This window comes from Camelus dromedarius, chromosome 2 (assembly GCF_036321535.1).
Source record: "Camelus dromedarius isolate mCamDro1 chromosome 2, mCamDro1.pat, whole genome shotgun sequence".
Taxonomy (NCBI): domain Eukaryota; kingdom Metazoa; phylum Chordata; class Mammalia; order Artiodactyla; family Camelidae; genus Camelus; species Camelus dromedarius.
Genome location: NC_087437.1, coordinates 52,066,439 through 52,081,332, shown reverse-complemented (window position 1 = coordinate 52,081,332; position 14,894 = coordinate 52,066,439). Strand labels below are relative to the sequence as shown.

The 14,894-nt window shown below is 37.3% G+C and overlaps 1 protein-coding gene across 4 annotated transcripts in view; it reads right to left on the bottom strand.

The window, feature by feature from the left end:
* The window catches only part of VPS8 (VPS8 subunit of CORVET complex), a 222,944-nt gene that overhangs the window by 78,073 nt on the left and 129,977 nt on the right, over positions 1-14,894 (bottom strand). For all 4 annotated transcript variants that reach the window (XM_064493453.1, XM_031452660.2, XM_064493456.1 and 1 more), the window contains one exon: positions 11,510-11,556. In XM_064493453.1, the coding sequence (XP_064349523.1) occupies positions 11,510-11,556 (47 nt within the window). The remainder of the gene's footprint in view (positions 1-11,509; positions 11,557-14,894) is intronic.

The window sequence follows — 14,894 nt, the reverse complement described above, 5'->3', positions numbered from 1 at the left end:
TGCTAACTTTAATGGTTGTCAAAATTATGTATTTTAGACCTAAACTTTATCTACTTTTTTGGGAATTTCTATTTTAATAATAGTTTTGACTTATAAGATATAACATTTATATATGTATAAAGGGAGAATTTAACAAGACACACAAGCTTTCTTTTGTCAGCTTTAAAATAAAGTATATGCATGCCTTGTGAAGCACATACATACACCTCAACCACACCCCAAAATTCAGGATGGAGAAAATATTCACTCTTATTTGGTGAAAATCATTTTAAATCATAATCTTGTACAGTAGGCTATTTCTGAGGAAGAATAAACCGGTTTGAAAAACCTACATTAAAATGATTCTAAAATTCAAATTCTGATTTCAAAATATTTGACAAAGAAAATGAATACTGTGCAGGAATGAAAATGTTCGGTTTAGTCCTTCCCCCTAACTCTAAAAACTCCAACAAAAATAGGCCAGTGTAGACTGCTTTTCTAGATCTCTGAGAGAAGACTTCACAACCTCCCTCAGTGTCTTGTTTTGATAACTTAGGGCCACCTCAGCTTAGCCTCAATCCTGACTGGGAACTTTCTGCTCATTCCCATATATCCAGTCCTTGGAGGTGGCGGCATATGATGACTACTTGGTAACTTTTAGATTGAGAATTCAAATAATCGCAACCGATAAGAGTAAATAAAACTATTTTTCATATATTTTTTCTTCAAATCAAGTTGCTCCACAAGACCATGAAGCTAAAGTTTCAGCTTTCCACATATATCCCAGGTTAAAAATGCCACAATGATCTATGCCAACTGAACGAAAACCTAAGTAAGTATGCCAATCTGCCTGAAAAATACTTTAAATGTCTTAAGTACAGGTAGCAAAGACAATGTCTACAATTTGTAGGAATTTATAACATAATAAATAATAATGTTCCACAAACTGGTCAGGCAACTAACTGGTCAGACAGAAACGTGCCTTCTGGCAAGAAGGAATCCAGTAGCTTTGGTCCCTTCAATCTCCATGCTGACCCTGTATGCTGCGCACAGCTGCCAATACTGCTCATACAGGAACAGCCACAATCCTAAACACACTTTTATGAGACACAGACCAAAGTAGACAAGCGCTCCATTCTACCTAACAGCAAAGATTCTGACGTGAAATCAATGTAACAGCAGAGCTAAGGCAGATTTTCAGGGGATTTGGTCACCTTCCACTTCCCTACTTTGACTAGTAAGTGTCAAAATGCCCTCCTTCAAACCTTAATAGAATTTTTGTTATCTCTCTGATATTCATGGGGAAAAAGTGTGTATTGTTTTGAGAGTTCTCCCAAATAGGCAGGAAGAACAGACCTTACAAGCTAATAGAAATAAAAGCCTAATGATTTTAGGGATAGAAAAAGTAATTTTACTCTATAACCTGATCAAGTATAAACAGTATCTGGATCATTCTCAAGCTGTATAGACTTCAAATAAAAACTCATAGGGTAGCTAAAACAATCTTCCTATCACTATGAATAACAGTAAGAAGAATTCTGCAGTTATCTGAAAGTATATTTTCTTCCTAATGCCTTCATCTCTCCTTGTCTGTAAAATGTACTACTGATCCTACTAGCGGGGATTGCCTTGCTGTGGCCCAAGCAGACGAGAGATTGGAAAGATGCAGGTACCTCAGCGTAATACCTCAGCTGGTGTGCTTCCAGGCTTGGGTGAGAAACCTCACACCATTCTTTCCCCCAAATGATAGATGGAATTGGAAGGGACAGAAGAGAGGCAGTTCTGTGACTCCACCACAGAGACATTCTTTAATCAGAAATAGTTTTTGAACTGATGCTGGGTCAGACTACTATAAATCTATTATGAAATCCACATATAATTCTGAATATAAAGACAGCAAAGACTTTTGGTTTCTGGCCTAGCATGTTAAGAGCTTGAAAGTTATCACTTCCATCCTCACAGGAAAAAAGCTGAACAAACTAAAAACCGACAGCTCTTCTTGGCTCCATCTGAGAATTGAGGTCACAAAGCAAACTGCCACCCCTCAGATTAGAGAGAGATGGTCAGGCAGATACAAAGGATCAGAGTTAACTGGAGCAGAAGCCCAGGAGCAGAACCACTGCTACTGGAGCCAGTAGTGGGGTCAGAAAACTTAAACTGTAATTGACAAAATGCTGGACGATCAGTGTCGATGAACTTGAGAGAAAAAAACTCCAGAGGGGCCATGTCTTGGTGGGGAGTTTCCACAATTTCATAAGTTTTATCTCCAGGAGGCCTACCAGGTTCTCACTGTGAAGATCGGAGAAAAACCCCAACACCTATCAGCAGTGGGGAGAGGAAAAGTGGCCACTGTGAAATACACCCAGAGCATTCTGTTCTTCTTAACGAGGCCTGATGTAGGGACTGAAATATGCGCCCCCAAATTCATGTGTTGAAGTCCAAACTGCCGGTACCTCACAAGGTGACCTTATTTGGAAATAGGGTCTCTGAAAATGTAATTAAGTTAGGACGAGGGACTCCAATCCAATATGACCAGTGTCCTTAAAAGAAGGGGAAATTTGGACACAAACATACATACAGGGAGATTGTCAGGTGAAGATGAAGGCTGAAAACTGCGTGATGCTTCTACAGCCTAACGAGTGACAAAGATTGCCAGCAAACGACCAGAAGCTAGAGGACAGGACTGGAACAGATTCTTTCTCACAGTTCTCAGAAGGAGCCAAACCTGCCAACACTTGATCTCGGACTTCTGGCCTCCAAAACTGAGACAATAAATTTCTGTTGTTTAAGTCACACAGCTTGTGGTGCTTTGCTAAGGCAGCACTACCAATCCAGTACATCTGTCCTCAATGGAAACTATTTCACCAGAGCCAAACCAAGTGCAGCTTTACTAGAGCCTAGACAAGCTGAGAAATACCCGATTCCAGCCTGCGCCAGCCTCCCACATGGGGGAAGGGAAATACTTAACTCTAGCCACTCCACCAGTCCGTGTGTAGGAAGGGCAATGCCCAGTTCTAGCCCCCTCCAGCCTTCCTGTCTCACTTAAACAAGGGCAGGGAAGTACTTGGGAAGGTCACATCTCAGGGGCACAGGCTCACTAAAGGACCAAAAGCTAATCAAAGGGCTACAGAATGCTTCCCCACCACCACCACACCTCACTACCACAACAGCAGTGCTCCTTTGTAACAACAGAATGCAATGAAGAACTACATATCTCAGGCTTTACTTTAGAAGTCTTTACGGAAACTCAAAGACAATCAGGGCAACAAAAATGACACATGAGGAAATTTCAGCCTCAAACTCCTACAGCTATAGCAAACAGTAAACAGACTAACTCCTTGACAGATAAACATAAAATATCACACCAAAGGCCTATTTACCTCAGTTCCTTTTACATTCTACATCATGTCTAGCCGTCAATAAGGAAATTATAAGACACACTAAAATATAAGAAAATACAGTTTGAAGAGACTAGCAAGCATCAGAACTGGGCTCAAATATGGCAGAGATGTTGGAATTACCAAACAGAAATTTAAAACAACTATGATTAATATGCTAAGTGCTCTAAAGGCAAAGTGACAACATGTAAGAACAGATGAGTAAAGTAAGCAGAGAAATGGAGACTCAAAGAATCAAAAGGAAATGCTAGAAATCAACACACTAAAAGGAAAGAAGAAAGTCTTTGATGGGCTCATCAATAGTCTGGACACAGTTGAGGAAGGAATCACTGAGCTTCAAGATACATCAGTAGAAACTTTCAAAACTGAAATACAAAGAGAAAAAAGACTTGGGGGGGGGAACAAAACAGAACAGAATACCCAATAACTGTGGGACAAATACACACAGCATAACATACACCTAGTGGTAATACCATAAGGAGAAGAAAGAGAAAAGGGAACAGAAGAAATATCCTGAGAATTTCCTCAAATTAATGAGCCAATACCAAACCACAGATCCAGGAAGATCAGACAATATCATGCAGGAAAAACAGCAAAAAAATCTACACTTAGGCATGTTCAAACTGCAGAAAATCAAAGACAAAGTCTTGAAAAGCCAGAAGGAGAGGAAAAAACACTTACCTAAAGAGGAACGAGGATAAGAATAGCATTAGACTTCTCTCCGTGAATGCGAGAAGAGAGTGGAGTGAAATATTTAAAATGTGGAAAGAAAAAACTATCAAACTAGACTTCAGTATCCAGCAAAATTATCTCTCAAAAGTGAAGAAGTACCTCCTCAGACAAACAAAAATTGAGACAATATGTTGTCAGTTGTCTTACCTTTCAAGAAATGTTAGAAAATCTTTGAAAAGAAGGAAAATTATACAGGTCAGAAATTTGGATCCACATAAAAGGAAGAGCATTAGAAAAGCAATAAATGAAGGGAAAATAAAATCATTTATTTTTATGATTCTTCACTGATCTAACACAATTTGTTCAAAAGAATAATGAAGTATTCAGTGATTATAGCTTATGAGTAAGTGAAATGAATGACAGCAATATTATAAGGGTCAAGAGGGAGGAATCAGAAATCCTCTGTTTTAAGGTACTTGTACTAACCATGAAGTACTAGTGTTATTTGTAATTGGACTTGAATTAGTTATAAATGTGCACTGCAAATTGAGAAGCAATCAGTAGAAAAAGGAAAAAAAAAGTATAATTGATATACTAAGAGAAAATATATAAAATGCTCAATTAAAATCAGAGAATGCAGAAAAAAGTAGAAAACAAACAAAAACAAAAACCAAGGGCAATGAATTAAAAACAGTAACGTAAATAGAACAGACGAAAGGGTAGGATTTTGTAAAAGCTACCAAGTACCTTAATATGTCTCTTTTTCATTGTAAATAAAAAACATGGGTATCTGGGAAGATTTCTTTAAATATAAATGAAACAAAATTTTTGAAACTTTAGTATGTAGCACTCATATGCCAGTTTTCATTGTTTCAGAAGTTTTAAAAGCAAGGAGCAGACCCTTCCAAACTACTAATAATTGCCCTCATTTTTTTAATTAACTTAAGCAAATCTATGGCGGCAATGAATATGGTGAACATTAAATCTATCTACATCTCACCACATCATCTGATTATCATTCAATCATACACATAGATAGTATGTGTGCATACCATGTGACATTCTGTATTTTTCCAGCTTAGCATTATTTTTACATTCACATTTTTGCCGATTTGGTATTCAATTATGCTCATATACCTTAGCATTTATATAGTCATCTTCCCCATCCACTTTCTTAAGCAGCTTTTTCTCTATGTAAATGCTAATATGGATATTTCAATATTAACTACTTTTTTCTTTCATAGTAGTTCCTTAAAATATATTTCCCAAAATAGAGTCACTGGATCAAAGCACATGCACAACCTCAGAGCTCTTAATACATACAGCTAAAACTGATCTCAGGAAAACAAGGTAGACTAAGAAGGAGAAACACATACTCCAAGGGCGGGCAGAATGACCATGTGTAGTGTACCCCACGAACAAACAGTTCAGTACTACTGAGGAATGAAGGGGAAAAGAGAAATGCAGAATGGAAGAAAATGAAGATGGATAGATATGCTTGAATCAGATCAAGAAGGGCCTTGTACATCATGAGGAGTTTGGATTTTACTCTGGATAATGGGACTGAAAGAACTGAGAAAAGGAAGGGGAACATTATCATTATTTGCCTTTTTGAAAATGGAAGGGAAGAATTAGGAAGGCTGGTTAGGAAACTAGCAAGAGAGACCAGGAGAGAGATGCTGAGTGCCCGACCAGGGCAGTGGGGGTGGACAAGAGAAGGACGCACCTGTAAGAGAGATCCAAGAGGTAGATTACGATGACTGGTTCTGCATAGTGCAGCTGAGCAGGTGCAGTGAAATGGGTAAAGGAAAGTTAAAAATTCATCATCACACTCGATTTCACTAAAGACACTTATACTACAAATGCCTCTGAAGGCAGGGTCTTATCTTATTCACCATTTCATCTCCCATGCCTGTCACAGTGCTCAGTATGCTGTAGTTACTCAGTAAACTGTTAAATGAAATAAATGGGTGGGTAATGCCATTTGCTAAGAGAGAAAATAAAGGAGAAGGAACAGGTTTAGACTGAAAAAAAGTGAGCATAATTTTGAGCCATTTCAATGTCTTGCACATTACTTAGCAGATCGCCATCTCATTATAAAGAACTACTGAATTAAGGAACAAAGAAATAAATGCAAGTAAGTTTCTGTCTGTCTATCTATCTGAAAGGAAATTAGGCAATGATGATGTGTTAGGATTTAGAAGGCTGAATTTGAGCTATTGGCAAAAATACCAACCAAAGATATGGTATCTGATGGTGAGCCGGGCCAAGCTGACATGCACTCACAGAAGCAGGAATGTATTTTTATGTGTCAAAGTTCATGAGCATATAAAATGTTCTATTTTTTAACTTTGAAATATGCTATTTCAACACTGTGTCAATATCTTAAAATGTCCCTTCAAAACTATCCACAGAAACACTGATAGATTCAACTTAAATCCAATATATAACCATTTCCATAGTCTATGTTTTGCTCCTTGGCAAAAACACTCATTTCCGTAGCAATGTTCAATTTTTACTTTATTTTGATCAAAGACTCAGAAATACAATGCGACATTTTATGTGTTTTCTTTTTCTACAAGAAAATCGTACCGTATATTTCAGGGACCTCCAGGACATTGTTAACAAAGGCTAAATCGACATTACCAAAAAAATCGTACTGAGGAAAATATTGTGAATATAAATTTACTTGCACATTCTCTTTATTCCTTACGAAGCTCATGGCCCCACAAAAACCATCAGTGTCCTTTTGTATTATTCTCCTAGCATTCCTGCTGCACAAAGGACCTGCATCTGGATGTAAATGCAGCAGGAGAACTCCTGTGAGAATTCTTGGCCGGCAGGAATGCACACGGGGGTGGGGGCGGGGCAGGGCTTTAGGAAGCAGCTGTCCCAAAGAGGGAATTGGAAGAGGATGCAAATCCTTTCTCTCCCAAGCTGCTGGCCTCAATTCAGGCAAATAATTTGCTTCTAGGAGATTAACCTCCCTCCCTTTAAAACTATCTAATCTTTCTACAGACAGATGCCACCAATATCTTTGTAGGTCAATTAATTTTACTGAAGACATTATTTAGATAGCAAAGATAAAGAAATGGGTAAAGAAAATAGAGATACGTACATAAGAATTCAACTCGATTATTTGTTCCCTTAAAAATGCTGTAGACAAAATAAAAAGCTAACAACTCAATAAATACAAGTAAATGTTAAATCAAATATTCATAAACTATATATACACAGTAATAAGAATCCTACTAACTCAGATTTTAAAGGAAGAGGGAAAAAGTAGTATTTTGATATGACACATATAAATAGTCACCACCCCAAAATAACTGTTTTCTTTAATTTTCTCTACTTCCAGAATATAGCTATAGAAGCTTCATGGGAGGCAAAACCCGGATGTTAAAAAAAAATTCTACTGCTTAAGAAGAACAGAAAAGGAAGAATCAAAGGCAAAAATATTCTGAAGTGGTCTGCCAGGGAAAACTGCCAGGCAGGACAGTCTACCCATTCTTGAAAATCTTTTACCCCTTAACATCTTTTTCTATATTCCCCTTGTTTCCCACTTCAGTTTTCCCAATACCTGAAAAGACTCTAATCCTTTTCTTCAGATTAGCCAACAAGAACACTCAAGAAGTGTGATGGGAAATCATTTAGAGACTAATGCAAAGTAGTCCACACTCCCTGCTTTCTCCTTACCCAATTGGTATTGGAAAAGGGTTTTTTCATTGTACTCATATGTTACCTGAATATTCCCACTTGTAAAAGTGTCACATGACAGAAATTGACAAGCAACTAGAAAGAGTTTTGACTGCAGCATGGAAGAAGGTAATTTTGGATTTTAAAAATCTACCTAGGAACAATACCATACATCTGAGTGCACTTATAAAGTGGAGAGCTCGAAGACTGTGTGCATCCTGTACCCCTTGAAAGAAGGGGACAGAGTGGGAGGTGGCAGAGTTCAAAGGGCACCAAAGACAAACTTTCTATAATTCAAAACTTTGTCTAAGGCAGGTTCGGGAAGCAACTCCTAACTCCCTCTGCATTCAACCTTCTTAACCTTGTTCCTCTCCCTTAATCCAGAATTCAATGTATTATTAGTGACATGCTACTCCAAAATTTGGTACCTTGGCATACTGAGTATCTTAAGCTAAAGGAATTTGAGAAACAGTGGATGCAAGAAAGACTCTGACCTCTCTCTTTTTCTATGAAGCAGATCACAAGACCACCTTATGAGAGGTGCTCTGTCTATTCCTGGAGGCTTTCCTCATCTCTGAAGATGGAGGGACAGTGAGAGGAATCCAAACAAACAGTTCTTGTTAAGTTTCCCCAGTTTATTTTCCTTAGCTCATATCCTTCAGTCCTACCATATCTGCCCATGACTTTCTACTCTTCATCAAACCTAGCATAAAACAATCAGGTCTAACTGCTTCTTTGGTTCTTCATTCCTTTATGAAGGCTCCCGTGTCAAGTAAAACTTAATACTAAAAAATTTGTATGCTGCTTTCTTCTTACTCTATCTAGAACCTAGAAGGGTAGAAAGAAAAATTTTTCCCCTCCCCTTACTAGTATTACGTTTACACTGCAGGTTAAACAGCTTTTATGGATTAGTCTGAGATACTATCATTGAAATACTGTTTATACAAAAATGATTGCATTGAAATGTCAAACATCAAATTGAAAAATAAATTTACAGCATAATCAAAATGATGCCTGTGGCCTATATAAGACATAAAGGAAGAGGACAAAGTATGATGGATTCTGGATTAGGACTCTCAGAGCAGAGCACGAGGTCTTTGACATCTTGGAGGTGATGGTAACTTCTTTCTAATAGTGGAACTAAAGTTACCATCTTGTTAATTCAAGGTTCTGTTAAAGAAAACATGATCTGTGATACTTGTTTAATCAGTAATGCAGACTTTATTCGGACTGTCATGATAGGCACAGGGAATACTACAACGGGGTGCTGCAGTAAGGGGGAGAGATTGGGCTCAACTCTGAATATGAGGAAAAGTAGAGATTTACAGCCATGGAGGTGGGGGGCAGTCTGTGAATGGACAGTTACTAAGAGGGTAGGTTAATTCTTTGCTAAACTGACCTAACAGAGTTCCTGCTAAAGGCAGGCCAGGGTGATCAGATATCACCTGCGGGCTGGTGAGGGATGATAAACTTGGACAGAAACCAAGGGTGATCAGCCATGAGTATGAGGATTCTAACTAAACTGACTTAGTAGGATTCTTGCTAAAACTAAACTATAAAACTGGGAATAAATGCCCAAGGTCACACCTAGTGTGCTCAGAGGAGTCTGACTAAAGTTTGGTCAAAGGGAGAATCTCTGTCAGCTCTTAATTTCTCTAGGCTAAAGTAAAGCCAGCGATTTGGCTATTGTCAAAAGTGAAAACATTCTAGGTCATGTTGCTTTTTGGAAGAGGGAAAAGGAAGGACTGCGGGTGTACTACTTCTTTCTGAAGAAGCTAAGAGGGCCCTGCAGCTGAACTGATATGACAGGTAGGAATAACGTAAGACAAGTTAACTTAGAGTTAATTATCCTGGGTTGTGGTTAACTTGGGGAGATAAAATATACCGAGTAAATGTAAAATTATTTGTGGTTTGCTAGGGAATAAAACAACTTTCACTGTACTCTTAAAGGATCTTACTGATACCACCTTTCCAATCTAGGTACAGGGAATAACAGAGCAGGACTCTGCATGGAAGACCTCTGATACTCTTGTGATTTGCCACTTTTATCACTGTGAAGTTTAAGGTAGTGACTGTAATATAAGAGTGAATGATAATATTGATATTTATATAATGCTTGTTTTTAAAATTAATATAATGAAGATTTGGTCACCATTGTCTTCTATACTTTGCTACATGTGAGAAAAGGTCAAGTTCAAAGCTGTCCTTCCAGCTTGAGTCTCTCCAGGTAGGATATTTAGGGAAAAAGAACTTGGTTAAAATAAATTATCCTGGGGAAAAGGAATTAGGCCCTAAGAGAATGGTTCTGACACTGGAGGAAACAAGAGAGGAACAGAAGGAATTTTACCATGGGAAGAAAAGTGCACAGGCTCCCGAAAAAGGACTGGGCACCTCCTTCCTCTTCTACCCATCTCAGTCCTCCCCAGCTCCCCAGCCCTTCTCTCACCGCTTCCCCCAGCTCCCCACTAACCCCCTCCCCGCTCTCTTCCTTCCCTCCTACCCCTAATCCCAACTCCAAGATATCTCCATCAGTTAATTCTAGGGCCCAAACTGAATCTGAGGGACGTACAAATGATTCATAGAAATAAAAAAAGATGTCTAGCTTCAGTAATATTCTGAGAACAGGGAATTAAAACACAGATACTTTGGAAAGGAGTTGAACTGGGGTGCAGGAAAGTATATATATAGTCAGACTGCTTTTCTCAACATCAGCATAAACACATCTGTATGACTCTAAATTTAAATGAAGCATAGTCTGCTTAAGGTTTAAATGACTGAAATTTCAAAAAACTATTACAATCCACAAAATTCTTGGTATTTCAGTATTTAAAACAACACAAGATACTAGAAGAACCTAAACTTTATATTTTTATAGTATTATAATTGCTAAAGTAAGTTTATGACTGTTTTCAATGGCTAGTTACATTATGACACAACTTAAAAACTTGTACATCTGATGTGAAAGCTATGCCATCCTGGAATATTACACTTAAGCCCGTGATGCTTAACTCTCAGTGTACATCAAAAAATATCTCCATCCACAATGATTCCATGGGGTTGGGCCCAGGCAACCATATTTTTAAAAGTTTCTTAGGTGATTCTGATACACAATTCTGGTCAAGAAAAACTGTCTCATAGGATATTAAATACTATAGTCACCTCCTAGTGTACTCTACTTCATCACAGGAAGACGTGAAGATCTCACATACTGGGTTGCTTTACTTACAAATCCATTACTAATTTCATCATCTCCTTGGATTAGTACCACAGTAGCACTTAAAAAAACATTTAAACTTTCCTTCTCACACCTCCAGGAAATTTATTTAAAACTAAACACTTCAAATGAGTTTAAAAGGTAGTAAATTTAGAAGTGGGCTGTGAACTAGGTGTTTGCTTTGAAAAGTAAAGCTATCAATCTACAGCATGGAATAAGGAATAAGAAGGAGTGAAGCTAGCACAGGCAGGGGAAGCCAGATGGTCACCAAATTTCTTCCTGAAACACGTCCTCATGGCATGCCTCCACTATTTTATTTCCACTGACAGCTCATCATGTATGCTCATGTTCAAATGAAAAGTACTCCCTCAAGATGAAATCAATTTTCTGAACACATATTTGGAATAATCTCAGTAACTGTTACTCCTGCTAAAATTAAAAATCAAGAGCTGACTGTACTATTTGGATATTATGGGCCAGTTTCTTAACCTCAGTTTATTTCCTTTGATATCTCATCTATGTATCATAAAAAACAATTTTATTAACATACCTTGGATCAAGAAGACTCCTCAAAAATTTGAAAAGCAAAACCTGGTTCTGAATAGAAAAACAATAAAAAATACAATTAAATATTAAAACAAATTCTTCAAACTATGCTACGGTAAAGAACAACTCTAGAATATCCCTTTTAAAAGCACACATGTGTATGATTATTTCCATTAAGCTCTCTGTACAGATCTAAGAAATTCTCAATAATCATTTGGAGGTCATTTCCTCTCAGTAATTCTAATCACTGTCACATATTCAATTTTAAGTGCAGAAGAAATACAAACACCTTATTATTGCGGGGGTCAGGGTGGAAGAAAGCTCTCCACTGAGACACATTCCTTAATGGTTCCCAGCATGAGGACCCTTGGAATGGCAGGTGCTCTGAACTGCTCTGGCTGCACCAATGGGTTTACAGTGCCTCACCTAGTCCTTCTTGTGACAAAGGCCTACTATGAGATAGTAAATCTAGTTGGGGTGGGAGGTTAAGGCCCAAATAACAAACATCACCTAAAAAGCTTATTAACTCCCCAATATAATCAATTACAGAAGAGACAACAAACTGCAACAGGTCAGCAATTAACATGCCATAAAATCTGTTTCTTCCACTTTACTACACGAATATTAATATTTCTAAGTTCATAGGAAAGCTAAGCAAAAATTATTATAGTTTAATTTTCCTTTTTTCTTTATTTTTTTGACACATTCAAACTTTACCTATAAAAAACAGGGGACCTCAAAACCGGAAAGGATTAACATTTAGAATGTAACATTTTAAATACATTTATCAGTCTTTGATTATTTATCTTTTCCCTGGCCTATCAAGTTCTATTTTTACATAACTTTCCTTCTGGTTATAATGTAATATTCTGGCTTATTTTTCACTTGAAGAATTCTGAAAACAATTGTTCAGAGGCATATTTCTTGCCATCAAAAGTAAAGGCACTTTATAAAATTTGTGTGGGATTCTCATATAATCAATAAAGCTCTGCAATAAATACTTAATTTCTTTAAAAGAAATGCATAAGACTCTACAAAGAGTCCACAGTCACAGAGCCAAAAATTTTTGTCTATTTTAAATCCACAACACTTCCAGCTTTTATATATCTGTCTAATGAATGACATTATATTCATTTAAATGACCTCTCTGTCTCTAAATATTTTTAAAGATTATAGGAAAAAGAAAATCGTGCAATGGATAACCTTACATTTTAAACAATAATAACACTAGAGTTGAGAAGATTCATCAGAACCGCTGATTTTTAAAGGAGTGGGGAAGCTTTGTGGGTTGAGAGCAGTTTTAGCAGAAACGTCCTCCTGTCCCCGCCTCACTAGAATGGACTCCTCAGGATCCTGGGCAGTGAGTGCTCTACCATCATTCAAGTCACACTATTCTTCACTTATCTTTTGGCTTATTTGTCTTCTTCCATGAGCACAGGGGTACATTTATAGTTAAGCCTTAAACAACACAGATTTGAACTGAGTGGGTCGACTTACATGTGAATGTTTTTCACTAAATATACTGGAAAAAATTTGGAAGATTTGCAACAATTTGAAAAAACTTGTAGGTGAACCCCATAGCCTATAAATAAAGTAAAAAATTAAAAGCAAAAAAATATATATATACCCCTTTTTCTCTCTCTCTTAATTAGAGAAACTGTGTTATCAGATGGTTTTCTAAAAAATGTAACAAAGTTTCCAATACTGTATTATGAATAAGACTGTAATACTGTGTGCCATAACAAACTTTATAATAATTCATTCATTAGTGTGTAAGCTAGGCTACCATGAAGCTACTGTATCGATTGCCCTGGGCTACCATAAAGCCATCATACTGCTGCTTTTTCATTATCAATGCATGAATTGTTATACCTGTAAATAAATATGAATTTCTTTTTCACATTATCTTTTCACCTTGGATGTCTAGTGTTACTAATATGTTTAACATCTACAGTGTTTTGTATCAGGCAATATTGATATAGGGACTGACAAATGATTCATCTTGTAAACAGATGATGAAACTTATGGTACTGATAAACACAGTTCAGTACTATAAATGTATTTTCTCTTCCTTATGATTTTCTTAATATGTTTTTCTTTTCTCTGGCTCACTTTACTGTAAGAATACAGTATATAATACATGTAACATACAAAGCATGTATTAATTGACTATTCACTGATAAGGCTTCCAGTCAACAGTAGGCTATTAGTAGTTAAGTTTTTGGTAAGACAAAAGTTATAGGAGGATTTTTTTTACTGCACCCAGGTCGGCAACCCTAACCCTCACATTGTTCAAGGGTCAACTGTATATGTTTTTGCAGCCTCAACACTTCATCTGTGTGCTTTTGGCCCAGAGCAGGTACACAAATATTTACTGAATTAATGGATGAGTATTTATCTTGAGTTAATGGACTTCATCACGCTGGACAACCAACCCTATATCTGGGAGTCATTTTTAACTTCACTCATCATGTTGAACTAATTTCCAAGCCATGTACATTTTACTTTACAAACCTATTTTGGAACTGTCCTCTCCACTATCACTGCCTTCATCCTGTCCTTACCATCTTCTACCAAGACCTTTTGTCTTTTAAGTGTTCTAACTGGTCTCTCCTCCATTTGCTCTTTGCCAGTCCATTCTCTACACTACAGAGTTAATTTTCTATAAAATGAATCTAATGGTATCGTTCCTTTGCCTAAAAAACTAGTAATTCTCCAGTACACATAAGATTCAGTATATTATTTTTTAGCATTACATATAAGATTGTTCAATGTAAGCCCCAAAACTCTATTTTCCAGTCTCTATACCTTTAACTCCTCCCCTCTGACATACCTTTTATAGTTTAATCTAATAATGCTTTGTCTACTATTGTCCCCACCGCGTCATTCTCTGAATATGCATGTTGCTTCGTGCCTTTAAGTCTTTACATACCCAGAACTCCTTCCCAATTCTCTGCCTAGAAAACTGATACCAATTATTAAAGCCAGTTCATGCATATCTGGGAACTCTTATCTGACTTCTCTTTCTCACACAGAACTCTTGTTCCTACAGTACTTTTTTACATGTTTGGTATAGAGCTTTTAACACTGTGCTGTGGTTAAATAGGTGCTTCTCTGTTCCATAAGAAAAATTAAAGAAAACACTGTATTCTTATTTGTGCCCCTCAGAGACTACCATACTGTGGTACATGGTGGGGCAGCAGTCGTGTGTAAATGAATGAACTCCGTATCTTTGTCTTTTATACCAGCTGCCTCCCACTCACTGCTCTGGTTTCCATCTTGCATCCTATCTCTAACGACTATTATTGCCACTTGGGGACCCTGGGTTGTGCTACACGCCCCCGTCATTGTCCTAGTCCCTGTCTCTCTCACTTGTGGCCATAACGGTA